The sequence below is a fragment of the Daphnia pulex genome, chromosome 9 (genome assembly GCF_021134715.1).
Source record: "Daphnia pulex isolate KAP4 chromosome 9, ASM2113471v1".
NCBI lineage: Eukaryota > Metazoa > Arthropoda > Branchiopoda > Diplostraca > Daphniidae > Daphnia > Daphnia pulex.
This window is the reverse complement of record NC_060025.1, coordinates 635,072-649,338: the sequence shown is the minus strand read 5'-3', so window position 1 is coordinate 649,338 and position 14,267 is coordinate 635,072. Positions and strand designations below refer to the sequence as shown.

At 40.0% G+C, this 14,267-nt stretch overlaps 4 protein-coding genes across 4 annotated transcripts in view; 2 read left to right on the top strand and 2 right to left on the bottom strand.

The window, feature by feature from the left end:
• Positions 1-3,676, top strand: part of LOC124202022 — a 25,257-nt gene extending 21,581 nt beyond the window's left edge. The window contains exons 11-15 of the mRNA XM_046598291.1: positions 1,434-1,931; positions 1,999-2,919; positions 2,993-3,022; positions 3,087-3,299; positions 3,366-3,676. Coding sequence (XP_046454247.1) covers positions 1,434-1,931; positions 1,999-2,919; positions 2,993-3,022; positions 3,087-3,299; positions 3,366-3,559 — 1,856 coding nt within the window. The 3' untranslated portion in view covers positions 3,560-3,676. The remainder of the gene's footprint in view (positions 1-1,433; positions 1,932-1,998; positions 2,920-2,992; positions 3,023-3,086; positions 3,300-3,365) is intronic.
• LOC124202021 (membrane-associated progesterone receptor component 1-like) lies at positions 3,614-5,404 on the bottom strand. The gene is made up of 4 exons (XM_046598290.1): positions 4,619-5,404; positions 4,437-4,545; positions 4,073-4,240; positions 3,614-4,003 (listed from the first exon to the last, which is right to left on the bottom strand). The coding sequence occupies exons 1-4, from the start codon at positions 4,802-4,804 to the stop codon at positions 3,873-3,875; spliced, it is 594 nt and encodes a 197-aa protein (XP_046454246.1). The 5' UTR covers positions 4,805-5,404; the 3' UTR covers positions 3,614-3,872.
• The window catches only part of LOC124202020 (autophagy-related protein 16-1-like), a 26,582-nt gene continuing 17,698 nt past the window's right edge, over positions 5,384-14,267 (top strand). The window contains exons 1-9 of the mRNA XM_046598289.1: positions 5,384-5,532; positions 5,623-5,762; positions 5,848-5,987; positions 6,058-6,220; positions 6,283-6,371; positions 6,443-6,575; positions 6,710-6,815; positions 6,882-6,980; positions 7,047-7,090. Of these exons, the coding sequence (XP_046454245.1) occupies positions 5,421-5,532; positions 5,623-5,762; positions 5,848-5,987; positions 6,058-6,220; positions 6,283-6,371; positions 6,443-6,575; positions 6,710-6,815; positions 6,882-6,980; positions 7,047-7,090 (1,026 nt within the window). The 5' untranslated portion in view covers positions 5,384-5,420. The remainder of the gene's footprint in view (positions 5,533-5,622; positions 5,763-5,847; positions 5,988-6,057; positions 6,221-6,282; positions 6,372-6,442; positions 6,576-6,709; positions 6,816-6,881; positions 6,981-7,046; positions 7,091-14,267) is intronic.
• On the bottom strand, positions 7,086-12,961 carry LOC124202019. Its single transcript, XM_046598288.1, has 5 exons — positions 12,712-12,961; positions 11,082-11,620; positions 10,671-11,010; positions 8,916-9,252; positions 7,086-8,855 (listed from the first exon to the last, which is right to left on the bottom strand). The coding sequence occupies exons 2-5, from the start codon at positions 11,539-11,541 to the stop codon at positions 7,602-7,604; spliced, it is 2,391 nt and encodes a 796-aa protein (XP_046454244.1). The 5' UTR covers positions 11,542-11,620; positions 12,712-12,961; the 3' UTR covers positions 7,086-7,601.

The window sequence follows — 14,267 nt, the reverse complement described above, 5'->3', positions numbered from 1 at the left end:
TCATTTGGACTGTTATTGAAACAGGTTATGGTTCACCGCTCTGAATTGAAAATAATACTAAACAACATCTTCATATAACCTGATTCAATCAAGTTGGTACATTCAACGTTTTCTCAATTCATCAAAATCGATATTTTGATAACTTTGTTCCCCCCTCCCCCAAATAGACTATACTATGTGTATGAGCTTTATACAGCGTCCTTACGTCGACGCTGCAGTCAATGCCAAATTGCCAATCTCATGGTCGGAAAAGGTCATTCCGTTATTACAGCTGGTTTGAGGTGGATTGTTTCTCACTGGCTTTATCGACGATGAATGTTCTTTCCCATATTCGTTTTAAATTTCAGTGAAGTAACTTAGAACCCCTTTATTATTAATGTCCTTTTTCCGACGACGGCATTTCTCATGTTTATATAATGTTTGTGTGTTAAATTTCGTTGTGGCATGATTTGTGTTAATTTCATAGATACTAGCCAATCATTGTCTGCTGCAATCTCCTCTAAGCAAAATATTAAAAATTTAAAAAAAACGAAATCACAGTGTGGTTAGGAGATGACTAATTCGAATGAGAAATAAATGTTTGCGTTGTGGTTTCTGGTTATTGTATGTAATATATATTGTAATATGAAGTTATTTGAAATCCACGTAAATACAATTATAAAAATATCTGTTCTGAACATTTTAAAAATTCATCCGTGTCCGCCATTTTTAATAGAGAACACGCTTATGACAGTGCGTCACATACAGAAGCCAACAATTATATATACTATAGCGAAATCAGACGAGCATCTTTTCAAAACGTGTTGTTTACATTGAAATATAGAGTCATTCCAATTTTGAGGAATTCGCGCGTGGCGTTGCGACGTTGCGGCTACCTCAGTCACATCTTAGTATTTCATATGTTAGTAATAAATGTTTGAAATAATTATATTATAGTCCTATAATAACGTAAATAATAATACAAATACATTCTTTAATTTTATGTTACACAAATGCTACTTTTCAATTTTATCGGTACAAATGCAATGCTAATTGTAAATCTGACATCATCTGGTGGTACCCTACCCTCTGGTGGTTTGTTGCAGAAGTCCCAAGCTTTGATGATGATAAAGATTCAATTTCAAACCAGATTTTGAAAAACGTCCAATCGTCGGGTAAAATTAGTTTGACGAAGAACCTTTCGGAATTTCATGTAGACGTGGTTGAGTTGGTCTCTGTAAGAAGTCTACATAAGTTTTCTTGAGTGAATTTAACAAAAAATTCGAGAATGTCATCAGATGAAAGTGTCTCTCCCGTTTTGACAATGAGGCGTGCGAAGAAAATATCTTCTACTGCTTCAAAATTGACCCCTTTTCAGCTTAGAGGTAACTTGTAGTTATTGTTTATTGTGAGTTCAAATCTTTAATAATTATTTTAAATTTTGTGTATTTCAGACAAAGCTAATAAACTGTCGTTGAAGAGAATAAGGAATGCAAAGGAAAATGTTGATCCATTTAAAACTCCTGACACTTTGAGACGTAAAGTTTCGGCATCATTCATTTTCAGTTCTTGTAAAAAAAAGCAGTTGGATAAAAGGGATTCATTGCTGGGACATTCAATCTTAGTTGGTGACAGTTCTGACGAAGAGTTCATTAATTGTGACTCATTGGCTGACTTAACTAATGCCAACCAAAATGCTGATGTAGTAGATGAATCTCTAGTAGAATATTCTTTGATTAGAAAATGGTTGCAAAATGCAGAGGATTCCTTCAGCTCAGTAGATGATAATAACTTGGAAGATGACTGTATTGAATCAGATAGCAGCAGTAAAGATCAAGAGATCCTAAATAGAGTTCGTAAATTTAAGAATAGTTATGCCTCTACGACAGATGACATCAAGAACAACACAGTAGTTTTAAGTTCTGATGATGAAAGTGTTGGTCCTGAATCAGGTAAGGTTTTAGTTTCACTATTCTTTTATAGCTTTAATTAATCATGTGTGTACTTTTTTATCATCAGCCCAGCAAAAGATTAAATTTGACACAACAAGAAAATTATCCCCGTTTGAATTCAACACAACAGGACAATCATCACTTGTTAAATTTAACACAACAGGACAATCATCACCAGTTAAATTTAACACAATAGGACGATCATCACCAAAATCGTCCGATTCTATGCTGGGTGATAGCTTTGACTCGCCGTGTATTACAAAATCACTGGGGGAAAAATTAGCAACTAGAGAGAAACCATCTTGCCACGATAAAGAAAGCAGCTCCGATTCTGATAGTTTTCTCAGAATTTCAAAGCCATTTAAAAAACCTGTTGTGTTACGCATTCCTTCAGATGATGAAGTTTCGTCCTCACCAGAACGTTTACCTCGTAAACCTTTTAAAACAAGACCGGTAATTTCTTCGACGAAGTACTTTTCTACGCCACCGACAACAGTAATATTGTCCGAGTCTGAATTAGAAGATGTATTTTCCAGCCTGACGATTGAAAAACCACCAGCTCCGATCGTGAAACCAAAGAAATTAGTCAAATCAAGGCAAAAGAAAAAAGCTGAATGCGATACCATTTTCAGACAGCCCGCTTTGAAATCTGAACGAAGTTTCCTCGCTTCCCTTTCTTCACAAATTCCGCAAGAATGTCGACATTTCGAAGCTATTCCGTATATGAAGAATTTTCGCAAGACTCGTGATGAACTGACCAACCGTCTTTTCCAAATGTTTAACAAGGAGATTTTCAACAACTTTTTTCATCACGATTTTTCAATAACCTGGAATGGCAGACTTACTCGAACTGCCGGTTATTGTCGCCATTTCACGAAGCGCGAGAAAGAAATGATCACCTTCGAGTCACGAATCGAGCTATCTGTGAAAGTGGTAGATACGCCTTGCCGATTGCGAGACACTTTGATTCACGAATTATGTCATGCAGGTAAAGCTATCAATGCAATATAAATCGACTTTAGATACATTAATATTTTATTTTTTGTCTTTTGTTCTTACAGCAACTTGGATCATTGACAATTGCAGAGGAGGTATATTAGAATATACAGTAATTATTTTAAATATTTGAATATTTCTTTACGATCTACTGTTCAGGACATGGACCAGTATGGCGGAAATGGGCAAACCAGGCATTGCACACTTTTCCGGAACTGCCACCGATAACTCGTTGCCACAACTACGAAATATCTTACAAATTCTATTATAACTGTGTCAGTTGCAAGTATTCAGCTGGTAGACATTCCAAATCCATCGATACTTCCACACATGTCTGCCCAGTGTGTAGGGGACAATTACAGCTTAGCAAAGGTATACATAGTGGGGAAAAAGTGTACTCAAAATAAATAAATAAATTATTTTTTTTTTCCAATTTAGAGCCATCAAGTCGTGTAAATGAAAATGCAGATGTGAAACCGAAAGACACAACGCCTAGAACACCTAACGCTTTTGCTTTGTTCGTGAAAGAAAACTATGCCGCTGTCAAGTCATCCAGAACTGACCTTCCTCATGCAGCAGTTATGAAATTGCTTAGTGCGAAATATGCGGAAAGCAAATTGAAATTAGTTTAAGACAATCTTTATTCGTTTAAATGATATTTTTATATTGAGCTTTTATCCCAGATGTATAGTGTGCATCAAACAATGGCACCTTTTATTATGGACCTAGTACACAAATGAACAAAATAATTTTCAAACTAAAGAGTTATGAAAAAATAAGCTTGAAATGTGTAGAACAGCTATTTAACTGCCAAATTTTTACTCTGAATCCTTTTAAAGAAGCAAGAAATATGAGATGGAAAATTGAGGGCACAATTTCACCTTTTCTCAAAGACAATAAAAATACACCAACTATACACATGGTAAGAAAATCACTGATGGTCTTTTATTCAGCTTTCGGCCGAGATGAAGCTGCGTCCTCTTCTTCCTCGCTACTTTCCCCTTCTGTTTCTCCATCTGAGTAGTTTCGCGACAATTCTCCGGGTCTCAATAGTCGCCCGATATATTCGTATTTTTCTAGAATATCAATAATACGTTCATGAATAAACTACTGAACAATAGCAAAGGTTATAAGAAGCCACTAACCAGTGAACTGTGTTTCCCATTCTTTTACAGATTCTTTTTGAACAGGGGTGAGGTCAGCCAGATCATCAAAGTCATCAGATGCAGCAACTGAAAAGGTGGCAAGACCACGAGAAGCATCCCGTCCGGCAAATGCTGCGTAAGGACCGCCAGGACCGTAGAAACGTTTACCTAAAAAATGCAAAGATGGAATTATTCAACTAAAAAGATCCTTTGCATTTCTAATAGAAAATTTGTGCTCAATATTTAAAAACAAAGGTTACATGGAGAAGGAACTGAAATTGTTATAAATGGTGGTCTATGTTATAAACTGAGTAAAATCTGTCAAGATAAAAAAGATTTGTATAAAAATGGTTAAGTATCATACCTTTGGTGACATCAAAGACTTTCCCATTGACAGCTACCAAAACTCTGCCTTCAGGTCCAGTTCCATTGTACTGTTTTAGCTGCTCCATAGTCATGTCTTGTTTTCTAAGCTAGAAGTATTGTTGATGAAATAAGAACTAAGCAACCATTTAACATTAAGTTCACATAACTCTTGGATCTCACCTTCGGTAAAGGAGGTTCTTCGGGTTTAACTTTTCTCTCTTCCATTTGAGTGGCAACAATTTTGTAAGCGACATATCCGATGGCGCCCAAAAGAGCCAAATTTAGCGGGCTACTGATAATTTCGTTGAATATTCTAGCTATGAAAGTCATAGCGTTTTCTACAACCTCCTCCTCTTTCGTTTCCATGGCGTACAAGAACAGCTTCTTCAACAAGCGATAAGGGACTCTGAACTCTGAAGAGTCTACCGATTTGTTTTTCTTCCGAGTTTCTGAAATGTGAAATGTCACGTCGCTTTTTCAATTGTCGTGCTCTCACTGCCATCTATTCGACACCATGGAAAATGATGTGAATCCAAAATTAAAAAAATTTAATTCGTAGTCATCCACGGATCTTAGTTAATTTAAAAAATACAAGAGACTATCTGTTTTTTTATTTGTATATAAGTTGATAATCTTAACACTATAAACTCTCTTTCAATTATTTAATAATCAATTTATACCAATTTAAAGCAGTTCAGTTAACAATACATTTTGTAAAATCCAATCCAAATGCATTATTAAATTTCCGATTTGGTATTGTTAATTTTGCAAGTTTCTAATTAATTTTTTATTAGATAGAGTAACAGAGGAATGATATGTATGTAAGTGCGTGCCCTAGTTTTAGCTTTAGTTCACAATTCTGTCACCTGGAGCTAGTGTAGCCTCGTTTTTATTTACTCTTTGCGGATGCACTGGCCCTTGAAAGTCTTTTGCAAAACGATCACTGTTTTGGTTTTAACTTTTAAGTGATTAAATTGTAAACATGGCTCTAGCGTATTCAAATATCGAGCTTTCAATTAGAAGAGTTATAGTTAAGGAAATTGAAAAAAGAAATTATCGAGAAAAAGAGCCATTTGAAGTTCTCATAGCTACATGTAAGTTGATGGTTGATATTTTAAAAAATTCTATTTGAAATAACATGTGGTGTGTCTGCTATAAATCTTGCACTTTTTCAATTTAATTAGATAACAAGTTATTTGATGCCGTGTCAGAACTAAGGCATGAGATTCTCTTACTTACTATCCAGAATGAGAAACTTAGGCAAGAGAGTCTACAAAATGGCCAAGGTTTATGTGAAGGAAATAAGGCACCTGAAAAATCTTCAGTTAGTGAATTTTCAAATTGAATTTAGCATGAAAACTGGCTTACATATTACTTACACGCAACTTCATCTTACTTTTATTGAATAGATTTTGGAACAGAAGATCTATTCACTGCAAGAAGAATTGACAAATCTTCATCGTCGTAAAGGAGAACATGCTCAACAAATAGTTGACCTAACCAGCAAATTGCAAGAAACTGAAAAGAATCTTAGCTTAAAAGAATCCTTGTAAGTCAAACAAAAACTACATAACATGTGCTCGATAAGTCATTAACTCTTCACTACAAAAATTTGTCAGGCTAAACGAAGCAGAAACAACTATTATTGTGTTGAAAGATGAAAAAAAGCAATTGGAGATAAGTCTTTCAGAGATTGAGGGAGGTAATCAGGTGCTTAGAGATGAACATCAAGCTTTGCAGATTGCATATGCCTCCATTGAAGAAAAATTAAAAATTCTTCATGTAAGTTAAACATAGTTAGTCTTACTAGTTGATTTTTGCACTTAAATTGAAATTTGGTTTAGTTTGAAAACATTGCCCTGGTTGAGAGGTTGATGGCCTACAAAGCCCATGATGCTGAAATATTAAATAAAGAAAATGAACATTTTGTAAAGTAGGTTTCAACATTAACAAAAAATTAGTTATGTGAAAACTACTTATTAATTGTTTCATTTTTTTCAATAGGATTAAACAAGCTCAAATGCAAAAGGAGCTTGAGGAAGCAGCAAGTGAAGTCAAAGTAGTTAGTACAGACAGAATCCTATTCGAAACGCCTCTACTCTCAACGTCAATTCCGACAAAAGTCCATTCAAAATTTGTAAGTTATGTAGCACTGTAGGCCAAAATTACACTAAGAGACTACTCTACACAAAAGAATCATTTTCTGTACTAAAAACATTATTACATACGATTTTATAACTATGATTGAACTGTGTGTGTCTGACCATATAGGAAGCTCATGAAGGAGAAGTCAATGCGCTACAGTTCAATGCTGCTGGTCGAATGTTGGCTTCTGGTGGAGGCGATAGAAAAATCAAGTTATGGGATGTTGGTCAAAGTAAGACATCTTAATTAATCTTCTAAAAGCTTTTACTCACCTCACTTTTGTTTGTAATCTTTTTAGATAGTTGTTCACTTCGAGGATCTCTTACGGGTAGTAACGCCGGCATCACCTCAGTAGAATTCGATCCCAACGGAGCGATGATTCTTGCTGCTTCCAACGGTAATACATTACCAGATGAAATCTTTTAACGATAGTCATTCTAACACTTTCTAAAAACCAAAATAGATTTTGCCACACGTGTATGGACGGTAGAGGACCAAAGGCTGAGGGTAAGTTTGACAAATCAAACTCCATTGTATTTTTGAATTTTGGAAAAAAAGAGACCGATTCTATGTACACAGAGGGGGAACAATTTTAGATTCGTTTCCTTAATTTCAAATAAGGAGAAAGATCGATTGCAAACACTAGTTAATTTGATTGCACTAAAAACGGAGTGAAAGGGGGGGGGAGAAGGGATGGAAAGCATTGCATGTCATAGGTTTACTAAGAAAATCTTAAGCCTAGGAATAATTGTAACAAATTGAGTCGAGTATATCAATAGGAAAGGAATACCTCATTCAGAAACGATAGAATAACCCCGTCACCTCGCTTTCAAAGCCCCAAATCAAGAGAAACCACGTATGTGACCTTGTGACTCATCAGAGGAGAGGAATAGATGATTCCTTGAATTCCTTGGTGAGTCACATTGTCTGGGAGGGAAACATTTTTTGGGAAAATACCAACCGAGGAGATTACAAAAAAACGACGACGACGACAAAGAATCTGTGGCTGGAACGGTTTTTAAAGTCTTCGAGAATAACCTGCGTTGCTAGGATTGTAGAGCTGGTGAAGGTTGTTGACAGCTACATCGACCATGGTCATGTTATCTTGTTGCTTGGCACGCCTCTTCCTTTGCCAGATGTAAGTCCAAGCGACGATGATGACCAATTGGGCGGCCAAGAACAAAGCTCCAGCAATGATGAGACCGAGCGTGTTGATGCAACTACTGCCCGACAGCTTCTCTTTGATGAAAACTTCAGTCAATGAAGAATTGCCGCCGTGTTTGAAATCGTTGATGAACGAGTAGTGGTTCCTCTCTTTTTCCAATTCCATCACGCTGTCAGACAAGTCTGCTGCTGGTGGTGGGTTGAATCTGTCGACGATTTCGATGGTTTGAACGACAAGGACCTCTTCTGAGTTGGCATCGCGTCTCTCTCTTGATAGGGCCCTCCTCTTGCGACCGTAGGAATCGAGAAGACGGACATCCCCGGTGTAGTCGGCCACGTCGCATTTGACTGGCTCGCAGGACGGCAGACAGGGTGAGACCAAAGCGCGGAATTGAACCTTGTCGGACGATGGGAATTTGAAGGCGTCGAATGCGCTGAGAAGGATCTTGCTGGATTCGGCGGATTTATCGATGACGCCCATAATGCTGGGATCAGTGGGGCACCCGCGGTCATCGATCAACAGAATCTCGTTGCTGTCAACTCCATCCAGAGCGACCAAATCGCGAACAAAGATCTCGTACGGGCTGTTTTTGTCGACGATCTCGAAGCGGAGATCGAGGGAATCACCAACTTGGGCGGATGGTACGTCGACGCCATCTTTAGTGGTAACTCGCATGACCACGTTGGGACCTTCGACGACAGCTTCTTCGCTGAGAACTGGAATAATGTCGCCGGTGATCTCCAGATCGACCTGGTTGGAGACGCTCTTGTTGCCCAAATCGTACTGGCAATGGACGGACAGACCCAAATCAGCGCTGGTGATGATACGGTCGTGGTGTTGGAGAATGATGTCGTTGGAATATCGGCCCTGTCCGTCCTTGCGAACGTTGCACTCGATGTCGTTGTAGGCCATGCGGAGCTCGAAATCGAGACTGGCTGTGACGTCATTGACGCACGAGTTGGGGCTGCCCTTTGCGTAGATCTTTCCGTTGAAGATTTTGCTGGTGCGGATTTTGGCCACCATGTCGCCTGAGCGGCAGTCGATCGTGACATTGTAACATGAGCTCAATTCATAAGTGGCTGCTCCGGCAATCTCCAAGTAAGGTTCCTAATTGAATTGTCCGTTTTAAATTTCTGTTGACGAGAAAAGGGGGAAAAAAATCAATACCTGAATGTTGGTCAAAGTGGCCAAAGCGTGATGGCTGAGTCGGCAGACGTTCTCGCCAGTGTCAGCGTAGTCGAAAGAGTGGCAGCGGTAGGGTGCGGTGAGGCAGAGTTGACGGCAATCATCGATGGTGCTAACGTCCTGGAAAACTGAGTCGACGGTCTTGAGAATGCGGCCTTCCAATTTCTGGAACTCGCAGAGTTTGACGGGATCATCGACGCAGTTGTTCTCCATGTAGTCAGAGCTGGTCGATGGCTTGAAAGCTCCAGTTCCGGCCATCGTGTGACGGTCCATGTCAGAGAGTCGGCAATCGCCAGTGACGTTGTTGAAATTCACCGATCTATTTTTATTTTGAACAATTGAAAATTGAAAATGAAAAAATATTTTGGGTTATTTTTCCTGCTCTGGGAATTGTTGTTGCGTGCGACGAAAGAAATCTATGGAGCGTTTCAACCATTTTCCTCCTTCAACGGGATGAGTAGGGAAAACCTGTTCGTGAGCCATAACACTTTCGGTGGTGAGAAATCGGCACCAGATGGTACTTTCAGTTTTCCTTTCTCTCTCTTTTTTTTTAAAAAAAGCCCTTATCGTGGCTTCGTATGTCATTTTAGAATAGAACTAAACGACGTTTTGCCCGAGTGAACAACCGCCAACAAGGTCTTTTCAAGTTCGCTGCTCTTTAAAGTCTCGCTACTTGTCGTCGATATCCAATCTGTTTGTTGTTTTTTTTTTTTTTTTTTTTTTTTGTGGTGATGTCCTGTTCTGGGGCGACGTTATCATTGATCCCGTGACGAACAGCATCAAAAGAATGTTTGTGATAAACTTCCCGTTGTTGATTTTATTAGACCTCTTCTACTTTTAGATTAGGTGTGTCAACAGTTATGTTGCAGCTCCAAGAGCTTTCAACATCTTTTGAATGTTTTCAATTGAATAGAGTTAGGATACAGTGGTGGTCCACGGAGAATGCCATCTGTTGTCGACGGTTCATGGTCCAGGCAAATAAAAAGAACGCCGCTTTGAATACTAAAGAAATGTAGCTGCCCAATCTTGCTAGAAGGGAGAACTGGGGATTTTCTACTTAGAATTTTGTTTTTTTCAAATTCCCGCTCAACAAATTATCGAGTCATTTTTTTTGTGCAGATCTATCATTGTTGATTTTTGTAATTTTTTTTTTCTTTGCGTGAATTTTAATGATTGAAATCGATTAAAATTCACGTAATAAAAGGTTCTTTTGTGGCCCACTCTGTTGGAACAGTTAATGTATCCAAAAACAAACTTTATAATGTAGGGCTAGTGGGTCTCAAATTACATAGACGTCGGTTTCTTTTGACGTGTAATAGCGGAACTTAATCATGACTGCTTTTATTGCCCGTGCTTTTGAAACTGTCTCTCTATTTTTTTCCCTACCGGACATAGTAGTTGGGCTAGGTTCTTTTTGTGTATGCGTTTCGCAATTCACTCTCAATTATAAACAACAGTTGGGGTTCTGTGTGAAAATGGTCTGCTACAGGCCTGAAGGTGGTCAGTCACGCATCCCTGCCTGTGAAACATTTTGCCTTGGCGAAGACGAAATTAAATTGCCATGTGTGAGAAAACGGCGTTTTCTCGCCGGCTTGAATGCAATTAAAACATTTTTTGGGGTTCTACGTTAATAGGCTGTTTTTTCCCTTTTCTTTAATGTTTGTACTTTTGGTTTCGTGCCCGATTGATTTTTAAGAGAAAGAAATCGAAAGTAAAAAAAAAAAAAATCAAACTCACCTGCAAGTGAATTCACGTTCTCCGAGACAGAGTTCCTCGCATGCCTGGCGATTAGCAACACGGCGACGGCGCTTGGCTAGAGTTTCCAATTCGTAGCCCTGGACTCGCTCGAAACTCCAGGCGCGATTGCAGACGGTGTTGGCACCCACTGGCTCAGCTCGGCTGGTCGGAACGCGTTGAGGTCTCAGCGCTGGGTTGCGTTGGCTGGGTGGGCTAATGCGGAGAGCTCCTCTGCCATCGGTAATGGACTCGACGGGTTCAGTGGGACCCACTGTGATGCGCAGGCAATTCTTTTGGACGTACAGAGTGAAGACGGGGAATTGCGAAGTGGTCAGTGCACCTGTTGGGGGGGGGAGTAGAAATTTGAATTTAAATTGCCCGCCAAAACTATTTCAAGTTTGTGATGCTTACCTGGCATAGCATCAGCGTTGGAGCTGAAGAGAACACAAAGTCCGGTCTCGTAATTGATGGACTGACAGCTGGTGTTTTGCCGACAGGTCTGAATACAATCGGTTAGCATGAGCGTGCCCGGCTGCGAGTCGAGCATATCGGCCGGTGCCGAGTAGACGTAACCAGTGATGAGCTCGAAAGTCACGCTATCCTCCGGGCAATTGAGGCCGGCTGTAGCGGGCGAAGTAGCCGCAAACGAAGGTCCCGATGATGATTGTTGCGTCGGTGGTTGCGGGGTTACCACCGTGGTGGCTACGCTAGTGGACGAACTCAAGTTAACGGGCGTTGTTGGTGCACCGCTGGTTTCGTCGGTGTCGGTGAATTGACCCTCGGCTAGGCCGATCATCCCGACTGCCATCAGGACGATGTAAATAGCCGACCACACCAGGTGTGATGCCGGCTGACTTCTTTGTTTGGCCATCTGTCGCTTCGTTATGGGATCAATAATTCCAAATAAACTCACAGGCTTTTTGATTCCTTCAATCGCAGCGATTTAGAACCTGTTGTCAGAAAAAACGAAACAAATAATTGATGCGAAATTATTTAAAATGACTCTAATGAACATTTCACATGTTGATTAAATGTGTAAAGTTCGTTGAACCGGTCACGCTTGACTGTCGCACTACACGTGAGCATCTCAAGAGTCATTGGACCGTAGGGAAAAGGCCAAGGGAATCCAAATACAGCCCTGGGTGTACCGTATACTACTTTGTAATAGAGTCCTTTCCCTTTCTTTCCCTTTGCTGCTGCTTTTACCAACCCTTGGTGTAACAAGTGTCCTTGCTCCATCGAGTTCAAATCCTGGAGCATCTTGACTTGCTCAAGCGTCGCCGTCGTTTTGTCTTTTCTCCTATTTTCTCTACCTGGAAGGTATTCCTCTCGTTGGTCCATCCCTTTTTTCTTACAAGTCGCCCGTGACGGGTGAAGTTTGTCTTTGAATGTGACATCAAGTGAAGAATTACCCCGAGGTGATTTGCAATACCTTTTTTTTTTTTTTTCGCCAACAGTCGCTAACAAGTCAATTAGGGGGTCTCGAATTATTTTAGGTAAAGAAAGGAAAAAAGGGAATACAATCGGACATTATTGATGTTGGCATGACGAAGCATTCGACTTCTTTTTTTTTAACCCTGACGGTTCCAATCGAAAATGATGGCGTTTAAATTTTTGACGAGATAACTGAAGGTTATTGACCGGTTAGTTTCCGATATTTTGATTGCATCTTGGTCTCCCGCTCAAGATATTTTCATTTTTTTAAATTTTATCGAGCAATTTTCAAGCGTCACAAACTGGCCCTTTTTTTTCTTTATTGTTCTTGTGGATTGTAGCGTGAACCGCAATCAACCGAGTTTAAAAGTCCGTCGTGAAACGAACGGTGTATATTGCTAACTGGACCAAGAATTAAACGAAACTGGACATTTGATGATCTGAGCGGGTCAAAAAATGAATCCATTCAAATATCACCGCTAAGCGCTCCAGTATTCAGAATTTTACAAATTGACCGTTTACTTGAGGTGATTCAAATGTTTTTTTTTTTGTTCTACCGCTCTTTTTTAAACAGTAGTGTTACACTTTTGTCCAAATTTTGGCTTACCTTGCAAGGTCGTCGATCAAATGTGTCCTCGGGTTGGTTTTTTTCGCCGGAATAAATAAAAGATGCAGCGCGTTGAAAAGACAACTGATGACAGAAAACTAGGGAATCCGATCGAATGGCTCACTTCGTCGGCCCAATAAATAAAAGCTCAAACTTGGTTGGGTGATCCGCTGATGATTTGGTTGGAATGGGAGAGCACCTCTTGGAATGAGGACTGTTTGAAAGACGCTGTTGGAATGATATCAACTGCTGCGATGCCGGTGCTTTTATATCGTGAGGTGGGGGCACCGCGGGCGCGTCGCGGAGGAAGTATCACGGCGGTGGCGGAATGCCCTCTTCCGGAATTACGGCACGAGGATGTTCCTCCTCCTCCTCCTTTTCTTTGGCTTGCCTTATTTCATGGTCAAGGTTCCTTGACGTCAGAATATACCTATACCAACCTGCAGGGCCTTTTTTTCTTTCCCTCTTTCATTCGTTCGCCCGTCTCCTAGCAGCCAACCAGCATTTTTCGGGAGTCCGTTTCATCCCTCCCCCGCGCGACGCTCTAGTCCACTGTACTTAGTTACTACACTATCCTCGGTCGACGACGCATTCGGCCGTCATATTCAATAATTCATATCGTATTTTTCCCCCTTTCAAATCTCGCCGTTTTCCCATTCTATTTATTTCGGGTTGACAAAGCACAAATCCCACAGTCGATTTTGAAACGTTTTCGTTGCTGGTAATAATTCGACATGTTTTGTTTGTTGAATTAAATGCCTTCGAAATGGTACCGCCGGTTGGAACTTGAGTTGGCCGTGCGTCCAACAAAAAAAAAAAAAATTAAAATCCCTTGGAGGTCAGTTACCTGAGCTCGGGCGCTCAGGCCAACTACCCCTTGACGTTTTCGGCTACCTTTTTCGTATGGGGGTATGAGCATCACCTTTGCGGTGCTTGTGTTGTCGCAAAGCTCCCGCAATCCTTTTTATTGTTACGATTCTTAATTTCTATAGAGTCTCATGTACTTATGACAGAGTCCAATTGTCACTCCCTCTCACCTGTCATATCTCGCTCGGCTTTTGTCTCGTTCGACTAAGTTAAAATCCAACACATGTCTGTCGGTGTTTTCTTTCCTTCATCATCTCGTACGAGACCCATTAAATGAAGCTCTTTTTTTTTCAAAATTAAAAACTGTTTAAAAGTCGCCAGTTCGTCGCGCATCTGTTGGTAGAATTTCACTTCATTTTTTTTGTCTCGGCAAGGTTGTCTTTTTTATTATTATTGTTACTATGTCCCCAGTACGGAGATTTTTTTTTTTAATGTGATGCGCGCCATTTCCCATATCAAATTTAAAATTTTCTTCCGGCCGGCCCCCCAGCCGAAAATTGATTTACGGAATTTAAATTAGAGCCGGACGAAATGTTTTTTTAAATTTCATAGCGGGAAAAAAACAATACAGCCCGAATAACGGTGCACGCCAAGATCAAAAGTCTTTCATCTCATCCTCGTATTATTGGTTGCGGTGTGTCAATTATTTTTGGGTTCACCTTTTTTCTTGTGGTACGTTGCCGGTTCCA